Source organism: Melozone crissalis, unplaced genomic scaffold (assembly GCF_028551555.1).
Source record: "Melozone crissalis strain CALT ecotype California unplaced genomic scaffold, PUWL_Pcris_2 ptg000018l_1, whole genome shotgun sequence".
NCBI lineage: Eukaryota > Metazoa > Chordata > Aves > Passeriformes > Passerellidae > Melozone > Melozone crissalis.
The window spans coordinates 41,539,192-41,557,735 of NW_026535796.1; the positions used below are offsets into that span (position 1 = coordinate 41,539,192).

The following is an 18,544-nucleotide window of genomic DNA, read 5'->3' on the forward strand; positions in this document are numbered from 1 at the left end:
CATAAAAAAATTAACTCAATGCCAGCTTTTCATACTGGCAAAAAGCTACTAAACAAGATAAAAATAAATTAAAAAATTAATTTAAAAAAAAGACATTCAATGCAAGAAATAAAGGCACTTTGAACAAAGCCAAAACATGTCTGGAGGATGGTCATGGCCATGGCCATGCCTGGCAGTGGACTGTGCCCTGGCAGTGCCCTTTGGGGATGAGCTGGGCACGCTCCTGCTCCTCAAAGGCCTGTCCTGGTGCAGAGCAGTGCAGGCAGCTGAGGCACAGTCATGGACCTCAGTTCATGGCGCACCCACCATGCTCTGCTAAGCACTGCAGGACCAGTCTGGGATTGGAAAATGTATGCTCCACCCAGAAAAATGGGATTATTTGTAAGTCTACTGCATTAGGCATGATCTGTACCCACAAAACTGAGACATACATGTTCTCACAGGTGCTGGAATGAGGGCAACAAACTTATCCGTCACTCTGTAATACAATAACACCAGTGGAAACCCAAACCTAGGTCTCTCTCTTAGTTCTTTAAAATTCTCTAGACCTTCTGGAAGAGATTGAACAACTATTCAATGCTTGCTATCTTCAAAGTGCTTAACAAACATTAACTAGGAAAACTGGAGAAACATTAGAAGGTCCTTACAAAAACAAGTCCATATTGGAAGGGAAAGTGGAGGAGGAAAAAAAGAACAGGAATTCCCTACCATGTTTGCAAAATGAATGGCTGTTGACGGCTGTGCTCTGGGTCAGGGTGAGCACCAGTACTGGAAAAATGTGGGGTTGAAATAAGGGACAGAGAGAGGAGATGAGCAAGGGCTGCTCCTTCCTGCTCTCTTGCTCTCTCTCAAGGACAGTACACCCCTCATCAGTCAAGTGACTGTAGGAACTGGCATTTTAAACAATGGACTTTTCCATCCCCCAAATTATGGCACTTTGTGTCCAGATATTTTGCTGAGTGCAGATAACTACCTTGCCATTTAATCACTGTCAAACATAGGCAACAACTTGAATGATGGAAGAATGAAGAATGAAGCTACTGCTGTTTCACAGAATCATTTAAATATAATTCCATGACATTATTTGAATAGTATGATAAATTTCTGTCGAAATGAACAAAAATTCTTTGCAGATCTTCTGTTACAGAAAGAAGAGTGTCTGCAACACAAATAAATGCAAGGAGCTGAAAAGAAAATTAAAACTCATAAAATTAACTGACCTTTGCAGCTATCTAGATCACTTTGCATTTGAGGCAATCTGTCTCTGCCTTCAACCAGACTGAGACCACTGATTTTTCATGCAGCTGCTTCTGGCTTTCTCTACTCACAGCGAAGAGTCTTCAGAGCCAGATCCTGCACTTTGCAGGATAGATGCAAACACAATGTCCATGCACTGCACAGGATGATCCCAGCCTTCCCATGCTCCAGGTGGTGCAATGGGACAAGTCCATGGAGTGACAGAGAAACCAGCAAGTCCTGCTCACTTTGACGTCCATGCAAAGGTTTGGTTTTGTGCAGCTTTAGACTATTGTAACTGGGGACACCTTCTGAGGAAGAATTTGAGTTCAGCCAGTCTCCACACTGGCTTCTCAGGGCTCAGAGCAAGTGAAGGAAAGAAGCCACAGTTCCAGCTGCTTGGGAGTATTAACATTTTTCATAAAGGCTTCATGCCACTGCCTAAAAAAAGCAGACATCAAAGGCAGTAGAATTTCTCCACGTGGGTTCTCTTTTCATGGCCTCTTTCAAAGGCTGGAATGAGGAACTACCCTATTTTCCCACTCCTACATCTTACACAGCTGGGACCAGACTCTTTACATACACCTGTTCACACACATCAGACCCCTCTGTCCTCTCCATCACCTGGCATTAGCTTGGGGCGTGGATGTTGTGATGCCCATCCCCATGAATGACCTCTGACATGGCTAATTAGCCAACAGCTCTCCAGGACGGGCAATCCAGCAGCATCATTCTCCAGCCCAGCCACGCCAGAGCGGGTGGCCATGTGCCTGCTGATGAGGGGACTCTGGGGTGAGAGCAAGGCAGGGGTGCCATGGACAGGGACCATCCCAGCAGATACCACGCTCTCCCATGGCAGCTCTGCCCACGCTGCCCCAGTGCGCGTCTCCCATCACCGCAAGGCTCTCAAGCAGGGAGCTGAGCGCTGCTTAGCAACCCCACAGCACGAGCAATGCTGAGCACTGAGTACAGGGTTGTGGACAAGGAAGGACAGAGGCAGCAGGAGTCAGACTGTGCAGCCCCTCGAGCAGTGGCAGCACAGCTCCAAGGGGCTCAGGTGTGGCTGTGGGTGATGCGCACCCCATGGGTGTCACAGATGTGCAGAGGGGGAGCCTGTCTGGGCCTTTGCTCTCCGGACAATGCAGCTGTGGGCAGCAAACAGCAGGGCAAGGTGAGGGGGTGTGAGATGTGATCTCCCTTCAGCTGGGACCCCCAACACCAACTCAGCTCACCAGGAGTTGCAGTTGTTCAGCCAGTGGAGAAGTCAGGTTTTACTGCTTGTACACAAAATGCACTGCAAAACCTTTGTGGAAATAAGAGGCAATAAGGCCAGCAAGGAGGTTTCCATGGGATTATTTTTGTGCACAGGGAATTTCTGGGTGATATGGAGCTGGAGTATGGATCTACACCCCCACCCTACTACCATGGGTACAATTTTCTCTGAGTCATAAAAGTATTGAGACTGCAGGCTGCTGGGTTCTTGCAGGTCCTAAGCTCAGTCATAAACTCAGATACTCCAGATAATCAAGACAGAAAGTTTATTCAAATGTCTCTACACACTGTGCTGGGTATGCCACAGACACAGCTTTGGCTTTTCACTCACTTGGTCAGCCACAAGCACTCTCACATCCGCTTGCAAAAAGTATGACTGGCTAAAAAAATTAAATGAATGTCTAAGAAAAATTTATTTCTTTGTCTTTAGGAAAAAAATGTAATAAAAACATCATGGTGAGCCTTGCACCTCTCCTGTATATTTCAAAGCTCCAGTATTAACTTGTTTCTTCTATTTGTGTTGGGGTAAATCAAGAATGCTGCAACTAATATAATTAGACCAGCATGAGCATTATATTCCGTCACAAGTGTGTAAAATCCACCCATGGCTATCAGAGTTGCATTGAGGCAGACTCTCAAAAATACTTGGCTATATGGGTAGACTTCTGCCCATTCAATGTGGCACCTGCATCTGCAGTAGAAAACAGAATAAATGGCAAGTTTGTTTCTGGTTACACTGAAAAATTCATTTGTCACATGACAGACCATAATTCTCTACAGATTTCTGTTGGCACCTTTGTCAACATATCACAAATTAGGAGTAAACAAGTGCAAAATGATCCATAAGAGACTTTTCTCTGAAACAACTGGACCACTTGTTTTATGCTAAGGACTTAAGCCTCTTGGAGGCTTTCAGTGTTCCTGGCTATGAGAAACAGTGGAGCATTTAATCCATTTATGACCACAAACTTTCTCCCCAGCAGAATTTGTGAGTTTCTATAACTTAGAAGAGACAGAGCAATCCTGCCTTACAACAGTTACAAAAACATGTGGTACTTACAAAAGTCTTAGACTGACAGCACTGGAGAGCAGATCCTTCTGCTTTTTTGACCAACACATTCTGCACAGACAGGAGCAAAACAAACTGCTCTGCACAGCATTGCCCATGTGGCTTGGCTGAGCCATCTCTCCAAGTAAAAGGCTATTTTATCCACTTCGCTCATCAGCCCTTGAACTGTCAAAAGAGCCTAACAAGAAGTTGCAATACTTTTGATATTCTACTTAAAATTACACCAACCATTCTCCATCTTGATGCACCCAAAAAGCATCAGGCAGCACACACTACCAGTCCCCTGTCCAAAATCCCCACTGATGCCACTGAATCAGCAGAATAAATACAGCAGAGCTCTGGCCTCAGGTCAAGCTGTAAAGCTCTTCAACAGCTTGTCTCATAAATACAACCCTCAAAAGTTGCACAACCAACATCCAGACTTCAATACTGCTTGGTAGAACAATTGATTTTCCTTGTATTAGCACTCAGTTTTCATCAAGCAGTGATTTTACAAACTCATTTCTCAATGATTGAAGAATGGGATCTCCTGCAGAAAGACTGGTTGCTCAGGGTATTTAAATTATCTTTAGTAGATTATCTGCAGCCTCATTCCAAGGATGGGAGTCAATTCACCACTGGGAGATGATTGGGCATAGAGGGAAAGCAACACATGGGGATGTTGGGCTTTGGTTAGAGGTGACAGAAGACCTGGACAGTGGTGTTCAGTGGTTGATAGTCCTGTTGTTGATAAACATCAACATTCAGACTGTGGAATCAGGCCACAATGCCAAGACCTTTCCTTACTTTTCCAAAATATTCAAGTCTGCCTTTTTCTCAGCTGCCCTCAGTAACATTTCTGGGGCCTTTCTATGATTCTTAGGGATGACTTAGGGATTGATCCCTTTTGCAGACCTGATCTGGTCTGGCACCAATGAATTGCATCAAAGGCACAGAGATCTGCCCCCACAGACCTTCTTCTTCCCTTTGGGCATCTCCCACTCAAACAGTAGTTCTAAACCCATCCTTTCCACCAACTATCTCACTCTATCTTTTGAGTAATTACTGTCTGTCCCTTCATCCGCAAGGAATTAAGGCACCATTTCAGTACAAACTCCTTTAATGTGTCAGGGAGCATAGGAGAGATGAACAATTTCAATTCACCTTGACCTGTCTGTCATCAGTCATGCTGTGAATTGCTCTTCAAAGCAATTAAGTACATTTAGGATTCTGTCCTCTCTGCTCAGGCTAAACAAAACACTGTTTTGTTGCAATTAATACTGACTTTGGACTAGACAATGCTTAGTCTCAGTGGCTCATAGGAGATGACCATGTAGAGGAGTACACAATTCTTTCTCTTTAGGGGAGTGAGTGGTACAAAACTGGCTGGGGAAAAAGTGCAGGGCTATGGCCCTTTTTAGTGGGACATAAATCCCACCATGGGGCACCATCACCACAGCCCCCACTGCCAGTTCTTGGCCTCCTTAGAAAGTCTCAGTGTCTTCCCCTTGCAGGTATCTTGTTAAAGAAAGCCAAATTTCAGAACCTAGCTCCTGCTTCTGAAACTATGCAGTATACAGGGGCCATAAATCATACACAAATGATAAGCACCCTAAAAATACCTGAGCAATGAATTTTAAGACAGTTTAAATATGACCTGTCATTTTATTTCAGTACAATATTTTCTTCCATTTAATTATTATTTGAAGATGAACTCAGCACCTCCTTAAGGAAGTGCCTATGTAGGCATTTGTGGCACCTTTTTCTCAGACTATGAGAAACATATAAAAGTGGCTTCACAAAGTTAGAACAGTGGATAAAAGGTATATCATGTAAAGCTTGGCTACCATCAGCCCACTTTCCCTGCTGGTCTAGCAGGAGGGCTCTTTGGCAGCAAACCCTGCAGTACATCTGAGAACAGATGGATCCATCCTACCTGAAATCCAGCAGAACCAAGGAGCCACATCACCAGGCACAGTGACCTGCTCATGGGTCATCTCAGACTACAGGGATGTTCCAGAGATACTGAGAATATATTTTTCACATGTTTGAAAGCCATCTGAAACACTCTCTGACAGGCTGAATAGGTGGCACATCACTTGTCATAAAGACCAGGATGCTCAGCTTTGCTTTCCCCTTCGAGGTTTGACAGATGGCTCTGTTATCTTAATTTTATACAGGGAGCCAGGGATTTATTTTTCCCTTTTATGTAAATATCTTACTCCCCTCACAGACACTGACACACCAGTGAGCTGCAGAAATAGGATTACACACTGCATGTCCCGCTCTCCCCCATCTCACTTGCTTATTTACCAAACTACTCTCGTTAATCCTCTTTACTGTGTTACTTCCCTCTTCCCTCTAGTCTTAGTGTCTTAGGTACCTTAGATTCAGGTACTTGCAGATGTTAAAAAAAAAGCTTAAGAGACAGTCACCTCTAGAGCTGATTAAAATCAATTGAATTCCACTGATTGTTTTTGGATCTGCATTGATTTACACCAGATGAAGGTTTCTTAGAGCTGCTGGCATTCACGGTGCACATTCCCAAACCAAAAACCCACATAATACTGAAATAATCTGGTTTTCTCCACCCTGTGTTAGTTTATGGATTGTCTTTAGACCTCCTGCTTTTACTTCTTGATTACAGTCTTTGGGGAAAGAGTGAGAATGGCAGGTTTTCACAAAGACATGGTAGAGAATGACTTGGAAGCATTCTAGATTTTGAAGCAGTTATTCATCTGCTCTTTCTATGTGTTACAGAAATCACTGGTTGTGAGATCACTTTTTTTATCCATGAAATGTATGGAAAAGTCCCACAGCTTACATTGAGGCTGAGCCTCTGACAGTGATTAAGACTGTCCTAAAAATCTACAAATGTCACAGATGGTGCTAACTGACTATCGCTATTTTTTTTCTGATGTGCTATGGAAAAGATTCTTAAAAGAAAATCTAAATTTTTTAAAAAAGTGGAAATAACCCTCTAACACCAAGACCATAGAAAACAGCTATTTCTCTACTGCCAAACTGAGGGTGCTTTCATCATGTAGCCATGCTGCAGCCCAACACAATATCTCCCCTGGTGCTAGATCCATGCAGCAGCACACATCTGTACCTTATGTGCCAGTCATGTATGTCCAGTGCTGCAGTCACCAGCCACACAGAGAGGAAATTTAGAAGTTGCTTGAAGCACCTTTGAATTGTCACTTCATATGTATCTTCCCAAAGTTCAACCCATCAGAGTATTAAAGTTGATGGATGTAACTTGGTCAAAGTTCCCTCACAGACCAGAGAGGTCAAATCCATTCACTGGGATGGATTTCAGCATTTCTTAGGACCATGTCATATGGAAGAACCTGAGTATGTCCAGTATTTCAGGAAGAACCTGAGTATTTCCAGAAATGGAGGTAGAAGTGTATTTTCTTGGTTCTGGTAGTTATTATATACAAAGAAGCACCAATCCATGAGGCTGCATTTTATTACAAATCACTTTAGTGCCTAAAGTTGGTGATACATTGAAGTTTTAGCTTTTATGAGGGAAAACAGACTACCCTAGAAGACACAGTTTATATATAGATTGAATAAAAACACAGTTGAGTTATGATACCTCGAGGTCACTGCCTCTCTTCTTGCTACAGAAAAGCAGACATAAGAGACTTTGACTGGGTCTGGCCCTTTGAAACCAGTAAATGAGATTTCAACTTAAGCACAATAGGATTTTTCTTTTTCTTTTTACTCCAAATTTGATTCTTATGAAAGTGAGGGATTAATACTACAAAGCCAGACTCAATGCAAAAAAATCCCTGCCCGCACTTTGCTACTAAAGCCTTTAACCCTTGTCACACCCTACAACCAGAGGACTGCTGTAACTTCACTCCTCAGCACCTCTTCAGTGGAGGGAGGAGACAGATTTGTCAGAGGCGCTGCAGTGACAGAGGTCCCAGTTGCAGGAGATGTGCAGGAAGGAGGGCCCAGGAGGAGAAGGGCAGAGGAGAGCTGGGGATGAGGAAGGACAGGGCAGAGCATGGTTATGGGGCCCAGAGCTGGGAACACACAGGAGGAACTCTTGGCTTTTGCACCACCCAGACTAATCCCCTTCTCTTTCTCTAGTCACTTCAACCTTCCAGCAAAAAACAAGAGGGAAGGATTTCTCACATTAGCTAAAGCCAATTCAGCTCAATGATATGTAATAATACTGTGTGGAAGCCAGAGATGCTTTTCTTGTGAAGCATCTGATCTTATACCCAGCATATATTGACAGATATCTTTTACAGTGGATCAAGAAACCTGAACTACTGGGGAATGCTGCCAGGCCCTTCAGGGCATTCTTTTAGCAGAACTGTCTTAGCAAGGACTCATTGATGAAAAGAAATGCTCTAGTTGCCCTGTAAAATTATAATTAATACGATTTTCTTTCATAGCTGTCCATTCCACATCTGAGCAGTTTTCAGCTTAGCGTTTGTCAGCAGTGTGAATGTCAAAAATAAGAAGATCTAAGAGGAATTTTCACTCTTTTCTGAGCCTAATGCCTGTTCAAGCAGCTGACTTGTAGGTTGGTATTCATACTCTTGACAAATAATGGGTGTCCTCATCAAGAATCAGTATTACTTTGCACTGAAACAAAGCGTGAGACTGTATGTGAATTCCCCAAACCTTTGCAAGACAGCTCTAAATTTGTCTCTTTTAATTTAATTTCTGTTCCTCCCATCCATTGCTCCTATCTACCAGCATCACAGTAGATTTGAAAATCAATTCCTCGTGAGGCACAAGTTGCCCTGGAGAGTTTCTGCTCTCATACAGATACTTTGCAGCCTTGACACAAATCATTCACAATTTGGCAGTGGGTACAAATTGACAAATACAAATGAGCAGCAATGGTAAACCAAAAACTACTGGTGAGTGTGAGAAGTGTGAGACTTTGCACTGCCAATCTGAGTCCTCCAAAGATAATTTTTCAAGTGCAGTTGCTAGAGTGAAAGCTGTCCAGCTCCCCCAAAATAATGAACATTCATTTTAGCTAAACTAGAATAGCAAAAATACTTATGCAAATTTAATAAGATCTAAAATAGAGACTTTCTCTTCTTGCTGGAATTCTCCCTTTTTGATGCTCTTCCAAATCCTGCATAAATTTTTCAACAACCACAAGACACATCCAATGCTCCACCATTGTGATATCTCCACCAAGGCTCAACAAAAATCTTGCAATCATGTTCCATGCACATAATATTTTTCATGAAAAGTATTTTTACTTATTTTCCTTTTTCCCCTCACTCCAAAATATTCTCACTCAGAAATCAGGTAGTTCAAAAAAGCTGTCATTTAATCCAAGCTGAGATTCAGATGTCACTGCAGTGTCTCATGAGAGCCGTGGATGGGAATCCTGCATTCTCTACTGCAGGGTGGGTCACCTGGATGTACCAATAGCTCCCAGCCAAGACCCTCACAGTATAAAACTGTGACACAACAAACACTCAGATGTGGGATATTGTCAGAGTCATACTAAATACAATAGAGGAGAAATGAACCTTCATCCATCTGGCCTACAATTCCCACAAATTACTTTCTCTTCTGAATCAACCCTTTGGACTTGCATTTGGAATCTTAAAATGGAGATGTTAAAGTTTTGGCCTTTTCCACCAGAAACATAAATTTTTATTTAAGAAATTATTTTCACTCATATTTTTCTGTGTAGCTGAAGTCAATATTTCTTAACTACTTGAGGCCTAGGCAAGTGCAGCTATTGCAAAGACAGTGGGCTGAAATGGCCACTACACACTGTTGTACATAGGCTTCACAGAGGCTTTTACACTAAGAGAAAATGGTTTTGAATTTCATCTGTAGGTTATAATTTTGAGGCAAGAATAAATTAGAAGTACAGTCTCCAAATGAAAAACTACACCTATTACCGTAGATTTTGAGTTATGAGAGTTTACATTAATTTGAAATGCTAAAATTAGTAATGGACCTGGGCAAAGAATCTCCCATGCCACATGTAAATTTTGATCATTACCAGAAGTAGTGTTCAAATACAAGTAATACAGTGTTTCCTACCTCTACTCTTGGCCAAGCCAAAGCTCTCCACGTTCACCAGCAACCTGCAGCAATTTGTCTTTGGGCAAGTTGTTATTAATCTGAACAATGTAGCTCTGTCCTGTTTCTAGTGTTTCCCTTCCTTATGCCCATGAGTGCATTGAACTACAACCTTTACACATGCAGGATATGGTACGTGAAGTGACTTTCCGATGAAAACACACACTGGCTACAGGATGCATTTTGCCTTTTGGATGCCTTTAAACTAAACAAGATACCATGAGACAATTCTTGGGCCTTTAAACTAAACAAGATACCATGAGACAAGCCTTGGGTCAGGTTCTGTGAGCCTGCCCTGCCCTAAGCACAGTAAAAGCTTCTGGAGCCTTACCTTTTTATGGCTTTGTAGCAAATGATGACAACTACAAAGAGGAACACTAGTGTGGCACAGCATACTGCAATGATAATAATCAGGCCTGGCCACCAGGTCTCTTCAGTGGGACAAAAGGTAGACTTGGGAGCTGTAAAAAGATAGTGGAAAAATACATTAATTCTCCCAAATCAACAGGGTATTAACAATTATGCTTCAGTCACTCACACAGTAGCACTACACCAGGATCTCAGACGCATGCAAAGATGTTATTTCACATTTAGGACCCATTTCTCTCTTTTTCCCAGCAATCAATTTCTCTTATTGGTACCAAATATTTCTTGTCACAGTCCCCAGATGACCAAGTGTGTCAGTGTTATCTAAACCTGGTACCCAGCACGAAGGAGAAAGGCTCAGCTCTGCTACCCGAGGGAAACACCATCTTCCTCTGCATTCACCATCTCCAGGTGCATCAGATTTAATTTTAGAGAGGGATATTATGCTGATAAGAGCATGTTTTCAAATCCCATTAGGGGAGGTTAGTTGGGAGCCAAAGCAGTGCCTACCAATCTGTATTGTAGCTAATATTACTGTAACCTTGGAGTGAGGAAGGGGGTTTTGTTTTGAAAGAATATGAGTTCTATTACATTTACTAATTGCTTTCAGAGTACTATAGTCGACAATCTTATTTTCCTTTACACTACCTTTGAATTCTAAGCCAATTGTCAAGATATGTTAATATTAAGAAAAGTTAACTTGTGGAAATATAAGCTGCTATTATTATATTTTTCTTATTACATTTAGGGCTAGAATTGTCTATTTAAGTACCACTCAAAACAAGAAATATTTTGTATCTGGTGACATTTAGTTAAAATATTTCCCTTCAGGGCTATGTTCCTTTTCCCATGCTTTGAGGGGACACATTTCCTGAAGGATGGTGAGTAACAGCCAATGCCTAGAGCAGTATTAGTGCATTGCAGAGGAAGGAGAGAGCCTTAGCACAGCCCCTGCAACCATGTAAATTCCATGAGAATTTTGGTCACCTTAAGTGACATTTAATAATGAATCAGTTGGTGAGACTGTCTTTATCTATATTCACAACTAAGTAGGTGAGAGAATGAAATATAGCAAAAGGCTCTTTTATGACTCTCATTCTTTAACTCGGTACTCTGAATGTCCAGTACACATCACAAAGAGCTGCCCAAGATAAAATACATCATCAGTCCAGTATAATTTATTGTGATCTGACATCTCCTCTGTCTCCTGTGTTTGATTAGAAAAGATACACATACACTTGGATTATCACTCAATAGATTAAATAATGAATGACACAATTCTTGAGGAAACTTCTTTTTTCCAATTGCAAGATATATAGCAGAGTTGGCAACATTCACCCCAAGGAATCTACAGCAGCACCTTAGGAAAGACTAGGTAAAAACTATAAGAAGCAATAAAAGTAATAAACCCAACAGCTTGACAACTAGTGTTTCCCAGCTTCCTCTTTGGAAATGTTCACTTCTAGAGTGCCCCAGCAACTGAATTTCTACTTTATTACTATGTCACTTGAGGAAGTCTGCTTTCAGTGGGTGATGGAACTATTTACTGTTTTGATAAAGCTAAATGATTTTGATATTCTCTGGAAGTTTTCAGTGTTGTTAGATTCCAGAACAGAATGCATTTCAAAGATGACAAAATGTTTGCATGAAGGAGCAGGCAGTGCCAAGGTCAACTCTACCCTTCAGGTGCTGTCCTGAAAAACACAAAAGGGAGCAGTGAAGTGAAAGGAAAAACACTGATCAGCAGGTGCCGTGTAAAATTTGATGAGAGCACTGAAGATGGGAGAAGTGGGGCTATCCTTCTCCAGCCCTGGTTCTTCTTCAAAGGCAGGATCAACCAAACTAGTCAGAAAGCACAACAGCGGTGAGCCTGGGCTGCTCTCAGCACAATAAATGACACTGACAAATGGCAGAGGCAGGATACAAAGCCAGGCTTGTCACATGTCTGTACACCATGTAGTTCTTGATGGTTTGTCACAGTATTTTTCCATGGAGAATAAACAGATATATGTGGAATTGAATAGTAAACATTTCTCCTAGATGCAGTCATTAATGACAGAAAAATAAGAATTGCTAATGTGGAAGTGATGCCTAATCCACCTGGCTCAGTTCCTTTCCCCACTGGTCCAAACTGGACACTCAAAAAGAAGCACAAGAAATCATGCTGGAAGCTACCAAGCTGTTTCCTAGTGACTTGTGGTTTCATACAAATTCAAAAATTACTTTATATTTCTACTTCTTATTAATGCAGTGCTAATCTTGTTTTCCTTTGAAATGTCCTTTTCCAATAAGCTCCCAGTTACATGTGCTTTTCTGCCTTTCTCAATATGTGTTCACATACCCCTCATACCCTGGCATTTCTATGTCCTTAATGCATTTCTCCTCACAATTATCCTCTGAGGAAGAGCTGCATTTAATCTCCTTACGATGATGGGAAAGCTGAGCCTGGATGACTCCTCTGTGTGCAGCTAGAAGTGTCAGCTCAGAGGGGAACTTCCCAAAGAACCAGCAAGGTGCCTGGGAAGAACCACATTTTCAGAGAGACACTCCTAGTGAGTCCTGCACTGAGCTGTAGGAAGGCATTGATGTCCCAGCTCCCTGGGGCTGGGGAGGCTCTCCCTCTTGTGCTTGTCCACCAGATCCCAGCTTATCACCTGCACCTGGGGAGAAGGGCTAAGCCCACAGGTGTCAATGAGCTCTCAGTGATGAGAAATTACCCTGTGCGAGGGCACCTGCAGCACCCTCTGGCACTGTATATGGAGTAGCAGTGCATTTCACAGGCACTCCCTGAAAGAGCACACACACAGGGGTCCCAAACACTCCTCAGGAAGATACTGACATCACTACACAACACACTGAGCACAAGATGAGCACACATGTAAATCCCAGGGAGATACTGACATTACTACAAAACACACTGAGCACAGGATGAGCACACATGTAAATCCCAAACACTCCTCAGGGAGATACTGACATCACTGTGTAGGGGGATACAATATAAGCCATTTGTTGTCATTATAGTGCAAGAGTCCTATTGTTGTTACTTTGCAAGGGTTCCATATTACTAGAGTTTTGTACCTCCTTGATGTTTCTCGTAGGCAGCTCCTCCAGGCACTGACTCCTCCTCATCCTCACAGCAGCCAACTGACTCCAGTTCTCCCACAAACAACCAATCCACTCTTTTATAACATTCTTCTAATTGGCTACAGCTGGGGCCTGTTAAACTCAGGCCTGCTCCTAATCTTTAATAATTAGCTCAGCTGCAACTCTTTAAGGGGTAAGATTACTTTCCATGCTACCTTTATTTACTGATATTGTATCCCCCTACATCACTACAAAACACACTGAGCAGAAGATAAGCACGCATGCATGTCCCAAATGCTCCTCAGGGAGATACTGACATCACTACAAAACACACTGAGCAGAGGATCAGCACACTACCTATAACAATGTCAGTGCCCATTTTTTTCATTGTCCTCACCTTTGATGAAGTGCAGGAGAGCAATTCTCCTGGTTGCCTCCTTGTTTGTACCACCCCTTTCAAACCCATTATAAAACCCCAAAAGCTGTATATTTCAGAGCCAAACTGTGCCCTTTCCCTTGAGCAAAGAAAGAAGCCACAGACTGCTGTCCCTCACAGAGGGGTACCTGGGGAGTGGAGGACACCCCTGGGTGCCACAAGTCCCTTTGTCATCCCACTGGGCTGCTGGGTGCTCTGTGGTGCTGGGGTTATGAAACCATAAAGCTACACACAGAGTAAGTGTGGCACACATAAATTGAGTTAAAAGCCAGAGAACCGATATGTCACAAAATCTAACTATAAATGGAAAGTCACTGCAGGAAGAATGTGGTTTTTAACAGTGACCTCCCCCTTCAGCCCCCAAAATAGGGTGATGAAACTGATACAGTTTGCAAATGACTCAGGAATGCATTCAACTACAAATGGAGACAAACATATTTAGATTAGAAATAGGGTAATTATAATCATTAAGGATAATTAGTCATTACCATAGTCTATCATTTCTGATTGAGTATTTAAACAAAAAACTTAGTTTAAGGTACTCTTTTCATTTTTACTTTAAGAAGTCTAAATTCAGCTAAGGAGATTGGACTCAGTATAAGACTTGAATAAGTAAAGAAAATGCTCTGGCTCTGGAAATTCCACATGAGTACAATGCCTTTTATCTCTTGGCCTTAAAATTTATGAAGTACAAATGTTGGTTAGGTTTACTTTGAGAGGACTATCACCTTCTCCTACTCCCAAAGGCACCAGGCCTAAATAAATACAATGAGCAAACAAACCCATTTAAGCCCTGTGGTGGGTAGATGGATCCAACTTATTCAAAACAAATTAACAAAAAAGTGTTTTCAGTTCAAACAGTTCAGCATCACAAAAATCTTACACCTGCTTTTTTTGACTAAATTTGTTTTGAAGACTCAGCATAAAGACACAGCTCTGACTCTAATGTTAGAAGGTATCTGCACACAGCTGGCTATAGTCAGAAATGTGCATACCAGAAAAGATTAGCTCAGCTATTGAGGGTTTCCCTCAATGTCTAGGCACAAAAATAAATGTTCTATCACTGGAAAGAATGTTTCCATAAAATTCCCAAGAAGTTCTCTGATTTTTTTTGGATCAGATCTCAGTGGTCATTCTCAAAATTGCTCTGAGCTTCCAACAAAAAACTGTGATGAAGCTGTTTTAATCTTCTGGGGTAAGCATTAAATAGTTTTGTGTGTGTTGTAAAAGTGATACATGTACTGCCTGAGACAGAATCTAGAAACAGGACTGTGGATCCTTGGATACACCATCAGGTTATCTTCAGTGGTCATGGCTGTAGTTTATAAAGCTCATCATTTCAAAATCTAGAGCTCCCATAATTTATTTTGATTAGTGTTATTACTTTCCATTACCATATGGGTTTAGGCTAATTGCTCTTTGCATGGGCATGCTGGGACATTAACAAGCAACACAACCAAGTCTGTCAGGAGACAGAAAGGGCTCTCTGAGGGGGGCCACGCTGAGCTGGTGGCCCTGAGCAGCTCTTGGCAGTGCTGCTGAGGCAGGGAGCCTGCACCAGGGCACCCCTTCCCACTGCCAACCCCACAGCAGCCAGCTCTGCAAAGCACAGAAAAACAAAACTGAATAAAGCAAAACAAAGCAAAAAAAAAAAAACAACCCCAAAACAAAACCAAACACGGGGCTGAGCCGGAAAATAGCTAAGGGAGGCAGTGACCCGTGCTCCCACATGTAACCCTGGGGAGGTGTCTCCAGTGGAGTCTGTCAGTTCACTCACAGTCTGAGACCCAAGCAGCAGAGTGTCCACTGATGTGATGGGGAAGGGTGACAGAGACCCCCCTCACCTCCCTACAACAGCAACTTCGTGCCTAAAGAAAGGAAGAGCACTTTCAAGATAAAACTGATTGTTTTTCTTTTGCTCTTATTCCTATTCTTGCAGAAAGGTCAAGAGTGCTGTAGTAATCATCCTTATGAGACATCTGCCTGTTTTTAATATTGTATACTCACAACAGGCTAAACCCTGCCATCTCTGTGCCTGAAGCATTTCTCTTGCTATTGTAAGGCTGCCTGAATCAGCCATGCACTTTTAATTAGCATGCTAGGAAGCAGGATAGGATTTTATTTTTAAGGCAAGCTCATATTCCAAGGCCCTCAAGTGTTTTATCAATCCTGGTTGGAAATTAAAAGGAAGATCCAGGCAGTGTGTTTTCAGCAATCTCTATGTATGTCACATATTCTAGAGACCTGTTAATCTTCTGGCAAAAACAGGGTTTGGGCCCTAGTCTCATCTTCACTCTTATTTATTATTTTGATATTCAGGTAAATTGTATGTTGATGTCCCATTTACAAGACAGAGAAGACACTAGTTCCTGCAGCCATTATCACACTGGGATGCAGCGACAAGCCCAGAAAACATGGAGAAGTTTTAATGTGATTTCAAATGTCAAGGTGTATGAAAAAAACTCCCAGGACACTCCAGAGTCCAATCTGACCTCCCGGTTAAATATGGAGAAGGATTTTGAATGTGTTACAGTTTGGGTCTTTTCACATCAAGGCATCTAATCCAAGCTCCTGTGGAATAGAGGAGCTCAATTAATCCCCTGATTAATATGAAATAATTTGGGTTCTGTGAAGAAAAACCCTGCAGAGGAAGTTACACAGACACCAAGGCTTGGATATTTACTCTAGGCATTGCACTGTGTAAAGTACAAGAAACATGCTCATCACATGCTCATATCTTTTTTGAGAAAGCAGATTTCAGTCCTGAGCCTGAGGCCTCTTGCCTACTTTTGCATAAGGCCCTTCACTCCCCCCAGCAGTGTAGATTCACCCTAAAGTGAGTGCTGACTAATTTAATGATGATTAATTTCATTGTATGATAGGATGAAGCCTTAGGCAGCTAATAAAAAAGGTCCAAGGGCTCAAGTGATGTAAACCAGCAGAAGTCCACCCAGCTGTGAGACTGGTGCCAGCTGAGGACCTTGTCCCAGCATCTGCATGATGATGCTCAGAAGAGAAATGTAGCTGAAGGTCAGGATCAGTGTCTCCAGAGCCCTGGAGGCTGAGGGCTCTCTGGGAACAAGACTGGTTACCTAACCCAGGGCCTTGGGGAGAGATCAGTGAGTCAGTGTCAGCTGAAGCATCCCCTCCGTTTGCTGCATTTCATCACGTAGGGACTGCTACAGATGTGTTTGGATAATGCATGCACGAGGAACGTGCTGCGTGTACCCAGGGCTGCTCACAGTCAGAGGCAGCCAGCAAGGGAAAAACAAATCCTTTAAAAGAGCCTGCTAGTGGAGTTTGTGGGGCTGCTAGACTTGATACAAATATAGATCTTCAGCTGTTATTCTAAAACACATTGTGAGAACAGGCAAAGTATGTGTTCCCCTCCACACTCTTGGATTTAAGTGGAAAATCTCCTGCGAGGATGGGGGAGAGGAGGCTGACCAAGAAATGGGTGACCTTGGTGTGTGTTCCAGGGGCAGAAAGCCATGACTGCACGCACGACCTGCATCCTCAGGGCACCCCAACGCACAGGCCCTGGGGCTGTGCTTGGCCAGAGGGAACCCTGAGCTCACCTTCATGTGAGGCAGCCCTTGGGCTGGTGAGCAGGGACAGACAGCCTTGCCAAAGGAAGGACTGGCATTTTCCACACTGATGGAGAAGTGGCCTGTCTAGCTCTGTTTGGTTTGGTTTCTTTTCACTCCCTTACAGATTTCTGCCCTTCCTGTTGCCTGTAAGCCCAGGGCCATTTCCAGAGTGCCATGAGCAGCTGGGTAAGCAGCCAGGCAGTAGCGGTGTGCTCGGCACAAAGCCCAAACTGATTTATGGCCTCCCTGGAGTAGCTAGGTTAAATAACACTGGTAGACATCAGCTATTCCTGTAGCAGATGATACTTCTGTTTATCACACTTTGTTGCAGACAAGTTTATATCATGCAGCTGCTCCGTGCATATGTTCCTACTACACTTCTAAGGGGGATACTGCAATCACTACGCAGCGGGAACTTCTGCTATAATAAAAACATGTGTGGGAATGATGCTGGAGAAATTCCCTCCCCCGCAGCTCTTACACTGTAGATACTGTTATTCTACACTCTCAGTTGCCTCATCTTGTTAGTTTTCTCCTCCTTTCTAAAAACATTTCTCTTCTGAAACAAGAAACACACCCAGTTTTGTGCCTAGGTATGGAGACTGGAGTGTTCAGGACGTGAAGGAAAGGGGTAGATCTGCAGGAATTTTCTGAAGGTCACAGGCACAAGAGGAGTGTGTGGCTTATTGCAAGAAACAGAACTGGAACTGCAGGTGAAAAAACCTGAGCATGGACAGTCAGTAAGGAAGAGAGCAGCTGGTTGGGGGAGGTTAAGTGTGATGCTCCAGATCTAAGCTTTAGGAGTTATTGAACCTGCACACATTTAGATTTGGATTTAGCAATAGATTTCACTAAAGCTCCATGTTACTGTGTTTTCTTGGTAGGTGTCAGGCAGGTGCTTCTCCTTGGCAGATTTGGGATTCTTACAGAAAATGAATATATTGTTAGGACCAAAATAAAATAATAATAGGTAAAAATATTGGTTGGCCAGACATAAGTAAAGCACATTGTGGGAAAGTGGCTTGTGCAAACTCACTGCAGCTCAGTGAGAAAGCCAGAAAAACAAAATGTCTTTTGACTCCTGGCCAGTCCTCCTCTCTGGATTGTATTTCCTCTTCTTTGGGAGTAAACACAAACAACTGATTTGGCTAAAATGACATTACAGAGTGGAAACAGCAAACTCCCTTTCTGACTTGCCAGGCAGGCGCCAGATCTCTGCCCCAAGCCAGCACAGTGACACCATGCCCAGCAGCTCAGTGCAGCCAAGCCCTAAGGTCAGAAACAGGGCAGGATCCCACAGGATGCCCTGGAATGGCTGACACTAAGCTTATGGGATAACCTGTCTTGGTTTTGTACAATTGCAGAGGGAAACTAGAGAACAGTTCAGAGTTCTACATAAATATGGAAATATGGCAATGTATAGAG

General features: G+C 42.8%; 1 protein-coding gene across 1 annotated transcript in view; it reads right to left on the bottom strand.

Annotated features, from left to right (window-relative positions):
- The window catches only part of PRIMA1 (proline rich membrane anchor 1), a 46,781-nt gene that overhangs the window by 8,196 nt on the left and 20,041 nt on the right, over positions 1-18,544 (bottom strand). Inside the window, exon 3 of the mRNA XM_054275521.1 lies at positions 9,975-10,104. Coding sequence (XP_054131496.1) covers positions 9,975-10,104 — 130 coding nt within the window. The remainder of the gene's footprint in view (positions 1-9,974; positions 10,105-18,544) is intronic.